Consider the following 19,818-nt stretch of genomic DNA (forward strand, 5'->3'; position numbering starts at 1 on the left):
CACACTGGGGCCTGTTGGGGGGTGGGGGTAGTGGGGAGGGATAGCATTAGGAGATATACCTAATGTAAATGACGAGTTAATGGATGCAGCATACCAACATGGCACATGTATACCTATGTAACAAACCTGCATGTTGTGCACATGTACCCTAGAACTTAAGGTATAATAAAAAAATGAAGAAGAAATAGTCTTTCTCACACAAGCAGAAACTGAGGAAATGTATCACCAATAGACTGTTCCTACAAGAAATGCTTAAGGAAGCCCTACATCTGGAAGTGAAAGGATGATATCTACCATCATGAAAACACATGAAAGTATAAAACTAACTGGTAGAGCAGATACATAAATGAGAAAGAGAAATAAATAAAAAGTTATTACTATAGATAACCACTAAATCACAAAGATAAATAAGCCCTTATCTATCAATGAATATAAATGATTTAAATTCCCCAATTAAAAAGATACAAACTGGCTGAATCAAAAACAAAATAAAAGCCAACTATCTGCTGCTTACAATTAACTTCATTCACCTGAAAAGACACACATAGACTAAAAATGAAGGAATTGAAAAAATATTCCATACAAACAGAAACCAAAAGCATGCAGGAGTAGCAATGTTTATAGCAGACAAAATAGACTTTAAGTAAAAAATGTAAAAAGAGAAAAAGTCATTATATAATAATAAAGTGGTCAATTCAGCAAGAAGATATAATAATTGTAAGTATATGTGCACCCAAATATATGAAGCAAATATTGTTAGAACTAAAGTTAGAGATAGATCCTAACATAATAAGAGTTCGGGATGTCAACACTTCCCTGTCAGCACTGGACAGATAATCTAGCCAGAAAACCAACAAAGAAACATTGGGCTGAATCTGCGCTATAGACCAAATGGACCCAACAGACATTTACAGAACATTTCATCCATAGGCTGGGCATGGTTGCTCACGCCTGTAATCCTAGCACTTTGGGAGGCTGAGGTAGGTGGATCACTTGAGGTCAGGAATTCAAGATCGGCCTGGCCAACATAGCAAAACCCCATCTCTACTAAAAATACAAAACTTATCTGGGTGTGGTGGCACGAACCTGTAGTCCCGGCTACTCAGGAGGCTGAGGCAGGAGAATCGCTTGAACCTGGGAGGTGGAAGTTGCAGTGAGCCAAGATCGCACCACTGCACTCCAGCCTCAGTGACAGAGCAAGACTCCATCTCAAAAAAAATTTTTTTTATCCATAAGCTACAGACCGCACATTCTTCTTAGCAGCACACAGGATGGGCCATATGTTAAGCCACAAAACACATCTCAATAAAATTTTTTTAATAAATCTTTAAAAATTGAAATTATATCAAGTATTTTCTCGGACCACAATGGAATAAAACTAGAAATCAATAATAAAAAGAGCTTTGGAAACTATACAAATATAAGGAAATTAAACAACATGGTCCTGAATGATCACTAGGTCAATGAAGAAATTAAATAAGAAATAAAAAATTTCCCGATCATTACATTGCATGCATGTATCATGTATCCCATAGTATGTACAATTATTATGTATTAATTTTAAAAAGGCTATGGCTAAGTTCTTACCATAACTCAATATGTATATCAAACTCTTCATAATCCTCAGACTACTATTTTAATAATCTGCAGTTGAGGCTACAAAAAATAATGAAGCTTTACAATTAATTTTTTTAACAATAAGCATGTAAAATACAGTATAGTATATGGTGTCACTATAAACCTGGGCTTAAGAACCAATTCTGTCACTAATTTTAAATCAGGTTTTCTAACAACTTAAACAAAACTTATAAAATGTAAATATTCCACTACAGGTTGTCAAGTGTTCCTTTAAAAATATTTAAGAATTTCATGATTTCATAAAATCATGCTTTGTTTTCACAATGATCAGTAAAAATGGAAGTAATATAACTTCTGGTTTTGTTATGAAGTTAATTCTTTGCTCATTTTATTTTAAGCTCTCCCATTTGGAAAAATCCCCATTTTGGAAGTTGATGGACTTACCCTTCACCAGAGCCTAGCAATAGCAAGATATTTGACCAAAAACACAGGTAACGTGTTTATTTTGCTTAAGATTTTTGATAACTGAAACAAACACATTGATATATATTCAGTATTCATTAAGTGACTTTAGCATAGCATACTATAGTACAAATAAGAATGGAATTAAATAAGAGAAAAGTATAAATATACCACCTGTATCAGTTTAACTTTCTATGAGTTCCCTGGACAATTAGACAATTTTATTTTATATCGCCTCCTGCTTTTCATGCCTTACATCTGTTTGCCCTCCAAGCCCTTTTTGGAGTTTAGCTGAAAAATTGGACAAGCATGTTTCATTCCAAACTTTGGCTAGTATGCATATTGTAAGTTATTAGAGAAAATTACTTAGCAGAAAATACATATGGCATATGGAGGTTGAAATTTCTTAGACTATTAAAATTATATACTCAGTAATGTCCTTCATCCTAATCATGCTGAAAAAAAATAGGGAGTTTCTTTGCTTCCACTCAGTGCCATCTGAGGAAACTTGAAGGGGATAGTTGGCTTCTGGATTGTTGCATTAGTGACCACACCCATGATATTAGAAAAGAAACAATAGAAACTGTTCTTGTTTTTGCCTGACACACTTTCTCCCATCCTATGCTCCACTGTCTTCTTCTCTCTTCCCTCAAACTATTCTCACACCCTTTTTGAGCCAAAAGCTACTTTTCGCTTCTTTTAAAGCTCGTTTCTTTCAATCAATCTGTAGAATCACCATTCTCTCAAACCTATCTCCCCACCACCATTGCCACTGCTATGATCCAAGCCATAGACACATACATAGTTAGCTCACAAATAAAATGGGCCATGAATACTAAACCTCATTTTGGAATGAAATAGTGTATTTTAAAAAATACAAAGTTTTGTGTTACACTAACATGTTTCAACAAATAAAGTTATTTTGAAAGTTTAGAAGAAATGGAAATTATTTATGACCAAGGAAATTAGGCTTTAAAGTGAAAATGAAATTTAAGTTTAGGCTCAAAGATAGCTAGAATTTCAAAAGGAAGACTTGGACCTGGGCAGTGCTTTTCAAACTTTATGTGCATCAGGGTCACCTGGATGCTCATTAAAATATACTTTGTGCAACTTTGAGTCAGTAGACCTTGGGTGGGTCCCAAGAATTTGCATTCTCAACAATTTCCCAGATGATGCAAGTGGTCCGTGGATCTCACTCTGAGAATCTCTGGGCTAGAACATTCTAAGCAGAGAGAAAATGGCATGAGAAGAAGAATGAACTTCAAATTTGCAGGTGGAAGAGAATTAGAGAAATGCTTAGTAGATTGGATCTGATTAGAAAGATCCAGAAGGATCTAGAGTATGGACTTTTTTTCTTATGCAACTGTAGGTTTTTATCTAGAAAAGCAGCATAACTACCGCTATGCATTTTGGGAAGATTATTGTGGTTACTTTGTATTTGTGGCTACTGCAGGGAAGCATATTAGGAGATCATTGAAATGGTCCAGATGGCAAAGAAGAGAGGCCAAGAAAAATATGAAAAATTTGTGGATGTAGAATCATCTTAGAGACAGTAGATAGATGTTGCCATGTGGAAGGCAGTCTATTTAACCAGGAGAGGAATAGCATAGACAGAGTTTGCCGTTCTCAATGCGCTATGTACTGCTACTTCCTCCTTTTCTTCCTTCTCCTCTTCTCTTTCGTCTCTTTCTCTTTTCTGTTTAAAATACTTTTTTCAACTTGCAATACCCTCCTCAATGTCTCCCTTCTCCAGTTGACCATATGTGCCATGCAGGCAAGGAATTTACCTCTTCTATTCAATGCTACTATATACAGCCACTACTTGGGGCTGAGTCACAGTTGAGGCCCGTAATTATTTGCTGGGTAAAAAAAAGGAGAGCTGGTTTGAGAAAAGTTGTGATGACTGCATTTGAGGATTTGTGGAAGAATGTTCAGGGGCCAAAAGAGTAATCAGAGATATATCCAAAGGGAGGCTGAAAAAATGAGCCTGTGGTTTAGGACTAAAAATATTGAATAAGGAGTCACCTCCATAAATTTTTAGCTGAAGCCTTGAGGTGGAAGTCAAAGTACGGATGAAAATGAGTGAAAAATTCTGAAGACTATTTAAGGTCAGAAAGACAAATAATCAGCCTTTGAATATCACACACACAAAAATATAGTTTACAGAGGAACTCTAAATCACTCAAGAATTTTCTTTCAATTTTAACACCTTCATTGAGGTATAATTTACATACAATTCATCCACTGTCAGTATACAGTTTCTTAATTTTTAATAAATTTATACAGTTTTACAAAAGCAATCCATTTTAGAAAGCTTCTACACAGAAGCATTTTAAATTGGCACCATTGAGAAAACTTTCAGGAAGACCAATGATTTATTACCAAAAATAATGATTAACAAATGAGACAAAAGAAAAAAAAACCCTCTATTATTCAAAAATTTTAGTCTCCAGTCAGAAAACAAATGCTCCTGACAAAAACTGTCCGCAAAAATAAAAACAATTCTTTTTACAAAATAAATTATAATGTAGGTACAGGTTATTTATTGCAGTGTTGCTTGTACTAACAAAAGACTGGAAACAAACCTAATCAGTTGACGCTAGTTAAATAAATTGTGGGAGAGGCAGTTCCAAGATGACCGAATAGGAACAGCTCCAGTCTACAGCTCCCAGCATGAGCGATGAAGAAGACGAATGATTTCTTCATTTCCAACTGAGGTACTGAGATTGTCTCACTGGGGATTGTCAGACAGTAGGTGCATGGCAGTGGGTGCAGTGCACTGAGCAAGAGCCAAAACAGGGTGAGGCATCGCCTCACCCTTAAGCGCAAGGGATCAGGGAACTCCCTTTCCTAGCCAAGGAAAAGGGTGACAGATGGCACCTGGAAAATCGAGTCACTCCTACCCTAATACTGCGCTTTTCCAACGGTCTTAGCAAATGGCACACCAGGAGATTATATCCCATGCCTGGCTAAGAGGGTCCTACGCCCAGGGAGCCTCGCTCTTTGCTAGCACAGCAGTCTGAGATCAAACTGCAAGGTGGCAGCGAGGCTGGGGGAGGGGTGCCCACCATTGCTGAGTCTTGAGTAGGTAAACAAAGCTGCCAGGAAGCTCGAACTGGGTGAAGCCCACTGCAGCTCAAGGAGGCCTGCCTGCCTCCGTAGACTCCACCTCTGGGGGCAGGGCATAGACAAACAAAAGGCAGCAGAAACCTCTGCAGACTTAAATGTCCCTGTCTGACAGCTTGGGAGACTGTAGTGGTTTTCCCAGCATGAAGCTTGAGATCTGAGAACAGACAGACTGCCTCCTCAAGTGGGTCCCTGACCCCCGAGTAGCCTAACTGGGAGGCACCCCCAAGTAGGGGCAGACTGATACCTCACACGGCCAGGTACCCCTCTGAGACAAAACTTCCAGAGGAACGATCAAGCAGCAACATTTGCTGTTGACCAATATTTGCTGTTCTGCAGCCTCCGCTGCTGACACCCAGGCAAACAGGGTCTGGAGTGGACCTCCAGCAAACTCCAACAGACCTGCAGCTGAGGGTCCTGACTGTTAGAAGGAAAACTAACAAACAGAAAGGACATCCACACCAAAACCACATCTGTACGTCACCATCATCAAAGACCAAAGGTAGATAAAACCACAAAGATGGGGAAAAAACAGAGCAGAAAAACTGAAAATTCTAAAAATCAGAGTGCCTCTCCTCCTCCAAAGGAACACGGCTCCTCACCAGGAATGGAACAAAGCTGGATGGAGAATGACTTTGACGAGTTGAGAGAAGAAGGCTTCAGACGATCAAACTTCTCCTAGCTAAAGGAGGAAGTGTGAACCCATGAAAAGAAGTTTAAAAACCTTGAAAAAAGATTAGACAAATGGCTAACTAGAATAACCAATGCAGAGAAGTCCTTAAAGGACCTGATGGAGCTGAAAACCATGGCATGAGAACTACGTGACGAATGCATAAGCTTCAGTAGCTGATTCGATCAACTGGAAGAAGGGGTATCAGTGACAGAAGATCAAATGAATGAAATGAAGTGAGAAGTTTAGAGAAAAAAGAATAAAAAGAAATGAACAAAGCCTCTAAGAAATATGGGACTACGTGAAAAGACCAAATCTACATCTGATTGGTGTACCCGAAAGTGACGGGGAGAATGGAACCAAGTTGGAAAACACTCTGCAGGATATTATCCAAGAGAACTTCCCCAATCCAGCAAGGCAGGCCAACATTCAGATTCAGGAAATACAGAGAACGCCACAAAGATACTCCTTGAGAAGAGCAACTCCAAGACACATAATTGTCAGATTCACCAAAGTGAAATGAAGGAAAAAATGTTAAGGGCAGCCAAAGAGAAAGGTCAGGTTACCCACAAAGGAAAGCCCATAAGACTAACAGCTGATCTCTCCGCAGAAACTCTAAAAGCCAGAAGAGAGTGGGGGCCAATATTCAACATTCTTAAAGGAAAGAATTTTCAACCCAGAATTTCATTTCCAGCCAAACTAAGCTTCATAAGAGAAGGAGAAATAAAACCCTTTACAGACAAGCAAATGCTGAGAGATTTTGTCACCATTAGGCCTGCCCTACAAGAGCTCCTGAAGGAAGCACTAAACATGGAAAGGAACAACCGGTACTAGCCACTGCAAAAACATGCCAAATTGTAAAGACCATCGAGGCTAGGAAGAAACTGCATCAACTAATGAGCAAAATAACCAGCTAACATCATAATGACAGGATCAAATTCACACATAACAATATTAACCTTAAATGTAAATGGGCTAAATGCTCCAATTAAAAGACACAGACTGGCAAATTGGACAAAGAGTCAAGACCCATCAGTGTGCTGTATTCAGGAAACACATCTCACGTGCAGAGACACACATAGGCTCAAAATAAAGGGATGGAGGAAGATCTACCAAGCAAATGGAAAACAGAAAAAAGCAGGGGTTGCAATCCTAGTCTCTGATAAAACAGACTTTAAACCAACAAAGATCAAAACAGACAAGGCCATTACATAATGGTAAAGGGATCAATTCAACAAGAAGAGCTAACTATCCTAAATATATATGCACCCAATACAGGAGCACCCAGATTCATAAAACAAGTCCTTAGAGACCTACAAAGAGACTTAGACTCCCACACAATAATAATGGGAGACTTTAACACCCCACTATCAATATTAGACAGATCAAGGAGACAGAAGGTTAACAAGGATATGCAGAAATTGAACTCAGCTCTGCACCAAGTGGATCTAATAGACATCTGCAGAACTCTCCACCCCAAATCAACAGAATATACATTCTTCTCAGCACCACACCGCACTTATTGCAAAATTGACCACATAGTTGGAAGTAAAGCACTCCTCAGCAAATGTAAAAGAACAAATATTATAACTGTCTCTCAGACCACAGTGCAATCAAACTAGAACTCAGGATTAAGAAACTCACTCAAAACCACTCAACTACATGGAAACTGAACAACCTGCTCCTGAATGACTACTGGGTACATAACGAAATGAAGGCAGAAATAAAGATGTTCTTTGATACCAATGAGAACAAAGCCACAACATACCAGAATCTCTGGGACACATTTAAAGCAGTGTGTAGAGGGAAATTTATAGCATTAAATGCCCACTAGAGAAAGCAGGAAAGATCTAAAAATGACACCCTAACATCACAATTAAAAGAACTAGAGAAGCAAGAGCAAACACATTCAAAAGCTAGCAGAAGGCTAGAAATAACTAATATCAGAGCAGAACTGAAGGAGATAGAGACATAAAAAACCCTTCAAAAAATCAATGAATTCAGGAGCTGATTTTTTGAAAAGATCAACAAAATTGACAGACCGCTAGCAAGACTAAAAAAGAAGAAGAGAAGAATCAAATAGATGCAATAAAAAATGATAAAGGGGATATCACCACCAATCCCACAGAAATACAAACTACCATCAGAGAGTACTATAAACATGTCTATGCAAATAAACTAGAAAATCTAGAAGAAATGGATAAATTCCTTGACACATATACCCTCCCAAGACTAAACCAGGAAGAAGTTGAATCTCTGAATAGACCAATAACAGGCTCTGAAATTGAGGCAATAATTAATAGCTTACCAACCAAAAAAAGTCCAGGACCAGATGGATTCACAGCCGAATTCTACCAGAGATACAAGGAGGAGCTGGTACCATTCCTTCTGAAACTATTCCAATCAATAGAAAAAGAGGGAATCCTCCCTAACTCATTTTATGAGGCCAGTATCATCCTGATACCAAAGCCTGGCAGAGACACAACAAAAAAAGAGAAGTTTAAACCAATACCCGTGATGAACATCGATGGGAAAATCCTCAGTAAAATACTGGCAAACTGAATCCAGCAACACATCAAAAAGCTTATCCACCATGATCAAGTGGGCTTCATCCCTGGGATGCAAGGCTGGTTCAACATATGCAAATCAATAAATGTAATCCAGCATATAAACAGAACCAACGACAAAAGCCACATGATTATCTCAATAGATGCAGAAAAGGCCTTTGACAAAATTCAACAGCCCTTCATGCTAAAAACTCTCAATAAATTAGGTATTGATGGGACATATCTCAAAATAATAAGAGCTATTTATGACAAATCCACAGCCAATATCATACTGAATGGGTAAAAACTGGAAGCAATCCCTTTGAAAATGAGCACGAGACAGGGATGCCCTCTCTCACCACTCCCATTCAACATAGTGTTGGAAGTTCTGGCCAGGGCAATCAGGCAGGAGAAGGAAATAAAGGGTATTCAATTAGGAAAAGAGGAAGTCAAATTGTCCCTGTTTGCAGATGACATGATTGTATATTTAGAAAACCCCATTATCTCAGCTCAAAATCTCCTTAAGTTGATAAGCAACTTCAGCAAAGTATCAGGATACAAAATCAATGTACAAAAATCACAAGCATTTCTATACAACAATAAGAGACAAACAGAGAGCCAAATCACGAGTGAACTCCCATTCACAATTGCTTCAAAGAGAATAAAATACCTAGGAATCCAACTTACAAGGAATGTGAAGGACCTCTTCAAGGAGAACTACAAACCACTGCTCAACGAAATAAAAGAGGATACAAACAAATAGAAGAACATTCCATGCTCATGGGTAGGAAGAATCAATATTGTGAAAATGGCCATACTGCCCAAGGTAATTTATAGATTCAATGCCATCCCCATCCACCTACCACTGACTTTCTTCACAGAACTGGAAAAAACTACTTTAAAGTTCACATGGAACCAAAAAAGAGCTCGCATGGCCAAGTCAATCCTAAGCAAAAAGAACAAAGCTGGAGGCATCAAGCTACCTGACTTCAAACTATACTACAAGGCTACAGTAACCAAAACAGCATGGTACTGGTACCAAAACAGAGATATAGACCAATGGAACAGAACAGAGCCCTCAGAAATAGTGCCACACATCTACAACCATCTGATCTTTGACAAACCTGACAAAAACAAGAAATGGGGAAAGGATTCCCTATTTAATAAATGGTGCTGGGAAAACTGGCTAGCCATATGTAGAAAGCTGAAACTGGATCCCTTCCTTACACCTTATACAAAAATTAATTCAAGATGCATTAAAGACTTCAATGTTAGACCTAAAACCATAAAAACCCTAGAAGAAAACCTAGGCAATACCATTCAGGACATAGGCATGGGCAGGGACTTCATGTCTAAAACACCAAAAGCAATGGCAACAAAAGCCAAAATTGACAAATGGGATCTAATTAAACTAAAGAGCTTCTGCACAGCAAAAGAAACTACCATCAGAGTGAACAAGCAACCTACAGAATGGGGGAAAATTTTTGCAATCTACTCATCTGACAAAGGGCTAATATCCAGAATCTATGAAGAACTCAAACACATTTACATAAAAAAACAACCCCATCAACAAGTGGGCGAAGGATATGAACACACTTCTCAAAAGAAGACATTTACACAGCCAAAAGACACATGCAAAAATGCTCATCATCACTGGCCATCAGTGAAATACAAATCAAAACCACAATGAGATACCATCTCACACCAGTTAGAATGGCCATCATTAAAAAGTCAGGAAACAACAGGTGCTGGAGAGGATGTGGAGAAATAGGAACACTTTTACATTGTTGGTGGGACTGTAAACTAATTCAACCATTGTGGAAGTCAGTGTGGCGATTCCTCAGGGATCTAGAACTAGAAATACCATTTGACCTAGCCATCCCATTACTGGGTATATACCCAAAGGATTATAAATCATGCTGCTATAAAGACACATGCACACGTATGTTTATTGCAGCACTATTCACAATAGCAAAGACTTGGAACCAAGACAAATGTCCAACAATGATAGACGGATTAAGAAAATGTGGCACATATACAGCATGGAATACTATGCAGCCATAAAAAATGATGAGTTCATGTCCTTTGTAGGGACATGGATGAAGCTGGAAACCATCATTCTCAGCAAACTTTCACAAGGACAAAAAACCAAACACTGCATGTTCTCACTCTTCTCACTCATATGTGGGAATTGAACAATTAGAACACATGGACACAGGAAGGGGAACATCACACACCGGGGCCTGTTGTGGGGTGGGGGGAGGCAGGAGGGATAGCATTAGGAGATATACCTAATGTAAATGACGAGTTAATGGGTGCAGCACACCAACATGGCACATGTATACATATGTAACAAACCTGCACGTTGTGCACCTGTACCCTAAAACTTAAAGTATAATTAAAAATATATATATATTGTGGCACATCTACCTCAAGGAATCCCTATGTAGCCAAAAAAAAAAAAAAAAAAGAGCAAGTACACCTTTTGGGTACTTGTAAAGAAAGATATGTAGGGGACATGGGATGAGGAAGCATATCTAGTGGGATATATATTTTTATTTGCTTGTATTTTCATAAAGAAATAATGTAAGAATACTAATTAAAGTGGTACTAGTAAGGTAGGTAGGTAAGGGAGCAAAATGTGGTGGATGGAAGCTAGTCTTCAGTGCATATTGTTTTATACTCTTTTGAATTTTCAACCATATGAATATACTATCTGTTAAAAACAAACTTTTTAATATAGTAAATTAAACATATTGATGGGCCTCTCTCTATTCCATAGATTTGGCTGGAAACACAGAAATGGAACAATGTCATGTTGATGCTATTGTGGACACACTGGATGATTTCATGTCATGTTTTCCTTGGGCAGAGAAAAAGCAAGATGTGAAAGTAATGTGATCCATTTGCTATTCCTAGCATTAATTACACACCACCTGCCAGACATTGTGTTAGGTGCCTTAGAAAGTTCCTTAATATCAAAACAATATGTATAATTTTAAAATATCAAATTATATTTTAAAAGTTTAAAATAAAGTACAGCAATTCCCTATTGTACCCCTTCACATTAACTCCTCCCCAGATGCAACCCTGTTAAAAATTTGCTTAGCAGTTTCTTTAGGATTTACACATTTCCATATTTCTATAGGATATGTAAATATGACTTCCTCTCATTGACCAATTGTAAATGATTTCTCAGGACTTATGATAGTACAGGTTAAGCATTCCTAACCTGAAAATCTGAAATCCAAAATGCCCCAAACTCCAAAACGTTTTAAACACCAAGATGACAGCACAAGTGGAAAATTCCACATGTAAGTACTTAACACAAACTTTGGCAAATGTGCAAAATTATTGAAAATACTGTATAAAATTACCTTCAGCCTATGTGTATAAGGTGTAAATGAAACATAAATGAATTTGGTGTTTAGATTTAGGCCCCATCCCCTATATATCTCATTATGTATATGCAAATATTCCAAAATCTGAAAAAGTCTGGAATTCAAGACAATTCTGTTTCCAAGCATGTTGGATTAAAGGATCTCAACCTGTAATAACAATTTTTCTCTTACATAGTCATCCTTTCTGCTTCCCTTTCACCAAGCTCCCAATATTGTGATGTGAAAATTTTTTGGTTAAATATCCTGTGATTAGTATGCTATGCAAATAATGCACAGAACTGTGCACTGTAGTATGCTTTTATAATATTTCCTTTCTCACTTTTCTTCCTCAAAATTAGTAATTGCTTTCTTTTGCTTCTTTTTACTTTTACTGCTGACTTTCCACAGTATCCAATAGCCTGCCAATACGATTTTCCACAAGGTCAGTGTAGTATCAGTTCATCTGTTATTTCCAATATTTCTTGGAGCGCTTTCTGTCTAGGAGACTTCCATTCTCTGCGGAGTTCACTAGGTTTTCTGCACAGCTGTCATCATTGGAATTCCCTTTGCTGTTATTCCAGTGATGCCATTCTATGGAGCTGGAGTCCTGTTCCTGGATGCTGCCTTCTTTCTTTGTTTACTCCATTGTTTATTTGGAGGCACATCCTCTAGTATTCCAAAAGTTAAAATGAAGGTTTGATGACAGCAGATATGATTATGACAGATGGTATGGATATGTCTATCTTGTGAGCCACAATGCTTCACTCTGGTATGGTTGTCCTAGATACTCGGTCACCGTTGTCATCCTGAGATCTTTATTATTACCCTGGATTTTTTTTTTTTTTTAATATTTTCCTGGGTTCATTCTCCTGTTTTCTTTCCTTGCTTTTGTGGAACAATCCTCTAAGAACTTAATGATCATAGGAAATAAAAGTTTGGGGCTTTTGGGGCCTCGTTTGTCTAAAGATGTTTTTATTTTATTCTCAAACTTGTTTTATAGTTTGGCTGGGTGTAGAATTCTGATGAAAGTTAATTTTTCATTAGTATTTGAAAGGCTGTTGAGAAGTTTGAATTCAATTTAATTACTGACCTTTTGTATGTGACCTATTTTTTTTCACTCTGAAAGATTATAAAACACATGCCCTTAGAGTTCTAAAATTTTGCAATGATGAGTCTTGGTATGATCTTGTTTTCATCCATTGTGCTGTTTCCTTGGTGAGTCCGTTCAATCTGGGACCCATGTCCTTTAGTTTAAGGAAATTTCCTTTAATTCTTTCATTAACGATTACCTCCCCCTTTATTTTCTTTGTTCCTTATAGTAGAATTCCAGTAATTCAGATGTTGGCTCTTTTCCTATTTCCCATTTCTTGGCTTTTCTGCATTACTTTTAGAAAGCATTTCTCAACTTCATCAGTCCTTGAGTTCTAAATTTCTGATATTGTGCTTCTAAATTTATAAAAATTCTTAGGCTGTTTTCCACTAAGAATGGGGAAGGGACAGCTGTCTAGTAATGTAAAATGAAGAACATCCCATGCTAAACCCGCTTAATAGTTTTCCACCAATCCTCATTTTATCCCCTTCCAAACCTCCTTAACCCCAGTTCTAGACATACCCGGTCATTTCCCGAGCCATTTAAGGATTTCGTGTTACTGATGGGATTGGTTCTTGGCTTTCCCTTTGCAGGTGCCATTCACCCATCTGCTTACTAGCTTCAAATTTTGTTTGCTCTTATCTCCTCTCTTTCCACTTCCTCGCGGGTTCTATCTTTTTAAAAATATTCATTACTGTGGTTTAGAGATGAATGCAAAATGATATACATTTGTCAAATTATTCATCTTTATGCAGAATTCTAAATAGACGTCTTTATTACAGCTTCTAGTGGTTTCCTTTAGGACGCTCATCACAGTCTCTATTTTAAAGAGACTGGCAGGTGGTGTGTGATTACTTTTTTGTGTTTGTCTCCTCAAGCTGGATGCATCGGGCGGTAGGAATCATGTCTGTATTATTCAACTGATCCCCCACCGCCATCACAGTGCCTTTTACGTAGTAGGCATTACACACTTGTTGAATAAGTCATCAGAACCACACTCATCAAATGCACACCGTGTGCCTGTGTTACTCTCAGCTCTATGTGTTATCTCAGCCAGCCCTCCTTCTCCCCCTTCAAGATAAGTGCTTTTTATTATCATGCTCACTTTCCAGATGAAGACACTGAGAAACAGAAGTTACAGAGTTGCCCAAAGTCACACAACTGACAGAACTGTGAACTGAGCCCAGACAGCTGAATTTAGATCCCATAGCCTCATCACCTAGGTATACAATTGCTTAAATTAGTAACTAATTTAAGCATCCCTTTAGAATGAAACTGTTGTTATCCTCATCTTCCAGGTAAGAGAACAAGAGTTTCACATAGTGTAAACAACTTACCCAAAATTGTTCAGCTAGAAGTGGTGCAGAAGGAATTCAAATCGTCACTGACTCAAACCCCAGGTTCTTAACCACTGGGTATAATACCACAGTGCAAGCAGCTGTTCAAAACAGCTGTGCATGAATATTTATGTACATGTTAAAGCTAAAGCCTGTAGCCGAAAGCCACAGCACAAATAGCAGGTAGTCTTACCAATTTACTTAAGCACATACTATCTACTTAGTATTTATTGTAAATACTATTTAATTAGCACCTTCTGATTTGAATTGAGATATCTGGACACAAAAGTATTTACATTGACTGACTCCATGATATAAATGTAAGGTGTGTAGGGTCTGCACACACACACACGTATATATATAGGCCTAGCCAGGAAATAATAAAGCTCAGCTTTGATGATAGAAATACAACTTTTTGACATAAGTACATCTAGGCTCTGGAGTCAAACTGCCAGGCTTGAATCCTGATTCCCTTCTTACTAGCTGTCACTTAACTCCCTATTCATAGTTTAAACTCTTTGTAAAGTGGGGATACAACAGGCTCTACTTTGAAGTATGTTGGCAGGATTAAATGTTAGCATATGTGCCTATGGCTAGGTAGGAAGTGTTAAATATTAACTATTATAATTAATAGTGTTATATACTTTGGTGTTGTTTTTACTATTTGTCAGACATGGCATCTGTATTTTGCATATCATTATAAATGTAGAAACAGATGCTCTCCAATTTAGAAGTGTCTAAAGATTTTTGTTCCATGTACGAAAGACCCCCCTGATGTGCAGTCTATCAATTTATCAGATTGTTCTTCTCTACTTTTCTATTTTCTACCTTTCTGTAGCTGAGGCTCCATAACAGAGGCCACCTCCCAGAGGAAAATATTCTTCGAACATTTATGATAAGAGTAACACTCTACCTTTGAATTAGAATAACAACTCTTACGTACCACCTATTTCAATAAAACAATTTCAAAGGACATAGCAATCCAAGTTCATGATTAAATCATACAAAGGCAGGACACATTGCAGAAACACTGCTGATAGCTATAGACTATCTAATTAACAAGCAGGAGTTGGCTAATACATAATGAAAAATGCACTGTTCTGTATTTCATAGACTGTTGGTAGTGGGTTACATTGCTGCCACCTTGTGGTCAGGTGAAAATTTCAAAGGCAGAATATTGATGCACTTAAGATGGATAGTGAATATATTCTTGTCATATACACCTTAAAAATCTACCAAATACACACAATTTTACAGTATTTATTATTAAAAATTCCATTTCCAATTAAAAAAAGAATTAAAAGCAAAAGATATCTTTGGATATTGGTCACCATGACAATCCTTGAACTTACCATTAGTGTTACTTTGGTTATTTATGTATCTGTGTTTCCATTTCCTCATCTAAAGAACAGGATGGGGAAGAAGAATGAGAAGGCCTGAGGAATTCTGATGTCCTGGTTCCAACACAAAATAATTTTGGTAGTGCATATATCAAAATGCTTTTGAGAAATATACGAATCTCCCTAAAAGTCATTTGTTAAACTTTCACAGCAACAACTTCTCAGGGTGAAAAAACCTCCTTTATAACTCTCTGGAAAGGGAGGCTAGAAATTTCTGAATCCATCAAGTATAGGAGTGGCTATCTAGGATGGATCAGGAAATGTATTTTTTTTAAATATATCTGGAAAAAAAAGAGGTGTAATCAAATCTTATCTTCTTTATATTGATTGTACTTTAAAATGAAACTTAAATACTAATTATACTGTTTATTAATTTACATTTCATTAGACTGAAATAATTCACCAAACTTACAAAGAGAATCTGGGTTCAAGGAGAAGTCAATTGCACAGATCTAAGAGTTTTATTTGACTCTGCATATACACAAACATTGGTGCACCTGAAGCTCTGGAAATGCACGTTAGAAGAACAGAATTTGCCAGGAATGTACACAGTTTTTAGAAAGTTGTCCAACAATCAAATTGGCCATTACTTTTCTGACTGATGCCAACTGAGGTGAGCAGACCTGTGGCAAGCACCACATGGTTCTCGACTCACTGCCCTTCAATGGGATTACAAATTCTGTGTAAGCAGCAGAAAGACTCATACCTAATGTTTTCTTTAAAACTATGAACATACTGACCACAGAGCACTTTAAAGAACAAGGGAAAGAACATAAAGTCAAAATAATAACAAGCTTTATAAGCTTCGGTTTTTAAATCTGGCAAACATATGTAAGTACATGTTGAGTATCCCTTATCTGAAATTCTTGGGACCAGAAGTATTTCAGAATTGGGGTTTTCTTCAGATTTTGGAATATTTGCATTATACTTACTGGTTGAGCATACCAAATCTCGAGAGCCGACATCTGAGATATTCCCCTGAGCATTTCCTTTGGGCATCATGCCCATGCTCAAAACGTTTTGGATTTTGGAGCATTTTGGATTTTTGGACTAGGGAGGCTCAACCTGTATGTAAGGATGCTTTTGCAAATTGTACTCTACAAATATAAGGCATTATATTGTGGTAGTATATATCATCTAGCTAAGTCATAATCATAACAGCAAGTCAATCAGCAAATTGGTACGGTATCCACTATCTGACTTAATAAAGGTTGGATTTCATTACAGATCATTTAGACATATTAATAAATGATACATACCTTTTACGTTTTTGAGTTTGGCTTCTATTTCATAACCAAGACTCAAACAGGCAGAATTCTTATATATAAACAAACATCTCTTATCAAGAAAGAGGCCTTGAGTAAATTATTTGGTCTTCAGAGCTTCAAGTAGAAAAATAATGACAATTTAAAAAATGGATGTTTTATATATATTTTCCTAAGGATGTTAATTTTTAAATAATATTAGTTTATATATCAAGAGGGGATAACTGGATGATGCATTTTGTAGATGATATTCAAGATAGACAAATCTGATAATAAGGCACAATGGTATAGTCCAATGAGAAAATACATAAAGGCCCAAGATCATGATTCATTATAAATGCAATAGTGAAACCAAGAACTGCCAAACTAGAAAAGTCTAGCTTTATGAAATAAATTTCTTTACCTTCAGTTATATTATTTAGCTTTAAAAAAGCTAGGTTAAGAGGGAAATTTTAGAAATCTAAAAGGACAATAGAATCATTTTGCTTTAGTAAATTTAAGAAAAAATAAGATTTTGTGGGTAAAATTAAAAAATAAGTTTCTTTCTTATACACAAAGAAACTGTAAGAACTGGTGACAGAAAACTATTTTTTTAATCCATGAGCAATAAAGAGATGACTCAAACCTATAGAGAATCAGACCTAAATCTCCATGACATAAATTTGAATAAAAAATCTAGCTACTTCTCTTTTTTCTTGAATTCATGTGGGAGAATAAAGATGGAGAAATCTACTTCCTCCTCAGATCATGTTACTTTTCTTCTCATTATTCTTAAAGTGATATTTTCTCCTCCTAGGAGCAGATGTTCAATGAGCTGCTCACATATAATGCGCCTCATCTTATGCAAGACTTGGACACATATTTAGGGGGGAAAGAGTGGCTTATTGGTAACTCTGTGAGTATGTTTTATATCTTAAAAAATTCAAGCAAATAAAAGGACAAACCAAAAGAAGTATAAAAACTTATTGAAAAAAAGTTACCTATAGGGAGGGAATAGAATTTACAGCAAGAACAAAGGTTAAACTTCTTTAAATAAACCTTTTTAAAAAATAGATTTGACTTTGGAACCATATTTTATATAATTATATATTAGCAGCAAAAACTTAAAAAGCTATCCTAAAAATCAAAGTGAAGTAAATGAACCTAACTATGCAAAAGAGATGCATAGAGAACACACAGAAGACATATGTACTCTATTAGAGAAGAACTATTTCAAGAAGTATCATTTGTAAAACACTAATTTGATTATACATCTAAGACAGATATCTCTTAGCTTAGAACAACAAAAAATCATATACTATTTTCAGTAATCATATTGTTGGTGGTACTAGAAACTATTTGTATTTTTTTTCTGGTATTATTATACTTATATTGTGGGTACAAAAATAAATTGTGTTGATGTTACTGAGAACCAGGATCTTCAATGTGGGAGAAAGGAGATAGAGATGTAAGGTGAGTAAGGTCAAGTAAATATCCTATTCCTGAACTTGAACTACAGCTAACAGTATAAACTCATATGTATTTTGTATCAGGATAAATTATGAAGCATTTTATATCTCAATTGGAAAAAGTTTCTCTTCATGAAAGAAATAAACTATCACCACTTTCCAATCCCAGAAAAATTAATTGGCATAGTCATGGACCATCAATAATCACAAAAAAGTTAAGACAACCAGATACTAGACACACTACCACCTATAAGTAGTCTTGCCAAAAAAATCAAATCTAAACCTGATTTACAAGTTGTGGTAGGTGGCGGTCCCAGCCTTCAGGAAGACTGCATTCTGGGAGATAAGATTGCTTTTTTGTAGCATGCTGACACTCTGCTGTCTGCCCTGTTCAGCCCTTCTGGGTGATACAGAAGTAAACCTGCCATATCTTTATTCTCAACTTTCAACCTCTTCACATACCCCTTCATTTCTTCTGACTCCCCACATAGCCTTTCCTAAAATGCTCCTCTCCCTGCCCTATTTATTTATTGAAAAATTTCTAAGAATTTATTTTTCATTTTCTATTAAAATTCCTTTGTAAGTGATGTTCTGATCTCATCTCTGGGTACTCTCTCCCTTCTTGACAGTGCTCCAAACACACTGGTGTGTGTGTTCCTCAGACCTAACTCACACTCCCACCTAAGGGCCTTTATGCATTTCCCTATACCTGGAACGCTTAATCCCCAGATTGCTCACTGCAGGTCTCAATCCTTTTTTATATTTAAGCCTGGGCTTACGTGTCACCTCTTAAAAGTCTTCCCTGACCATGTCATAGTCCATCACATGACCTCACTTTTTTTTTTGTAACTCCCATCATTTTGCATGTTTTTCCCTTCTAAAATAAAAGCTACAAGAGAGAAGGGGCTTGCATCCTACCTTGCTCTCCAGCACCTAGACCTGGGCATGGCACACAGTAGGTGCTTGATAAATATTTGAATAAATTCTGGATTTATTCTGAATTCTGAGTCTTCCAGCCAGTAGCTTCTCTTGGCTGACAGATGTTTAATAAGTTCCGGAAACACTAGCAATCAGCTTTATTAAATTCTACACAAAAAGAAAAAAGAGTGGTCCACATTTAAACTTCACTCTTTGATAATCATATGGAGCAAAAGTAACAGCATACAGATTGGTTTCTAGTCACAAAGGTAAAAACATACAACTGTACAATGGTAGGACCAGGCTGTCATCACTAATCCAGTGGCCAATCTTGGCATACCCCTAATGGTCAGACATCCATATATTCTTTTTCTGTGATACAATATAATGTATTTTAACCACAAATATTTCACTTGAAACTATATACCCTCTAAGAATAACCTGCACCCCTTCCTTTATACTACATAGTACAAAGGAACAAGGTAAGATGAAATACAAAGGTCCTGAAGATAGAACATTCTGTAGGACTACTGTGAAATCTTCAATAATTTGGTGATGTGAAAAAAAGGGTACTGTTTTGAAGAGTTAATGGACATAA

General features: G+C 36.9%; 1 protein-coding gene across 1 annotated transcript in view; it reads left to right on the forward strand.

Moving 5' to 3' along the window:
• The window catches only part of HPGDS (hematopoietic prostaglandin D synthase), a 47,153-nt gene that overhangs the window by 25,703 nt on the left and 1,632 nt on the right, over positions 1–19,818 (forward strand). The window contains exons 4-6 of the mRNA XM_055296991.2: positions 1,977–2,069; positions 11,165–11,274; positions 17,651–17,749. Of these exons, the coding sequence (XP_055152966.1) occupies positions 1,977–2,069; positions 11,165–11,274; positions 17,651–17,749 (302 nt within the window). The remainder of the gene's footprint in view (positions 1–1,976; positions 2,070–11,164; positions 11,275–17,650; positions 17,750–19,818) is intronic.

This window comes from Symphalangus syndactylus, chromosome 10, assembly GCF_028878055.3.
Source record: "Symphalangus syndactylus isolate Jambi chromosome 10, NHGRI_mSymSyn1-v2.1_pri, whole genome shotgun sequence".
Classification (NCBI taxonomy): domain Eukaryota; kingdom Metazoa; phylum Chordata; class Mammalia; order Primates; family Hylobatidae; genus Symphalangus; species Symphalangus syndactylus.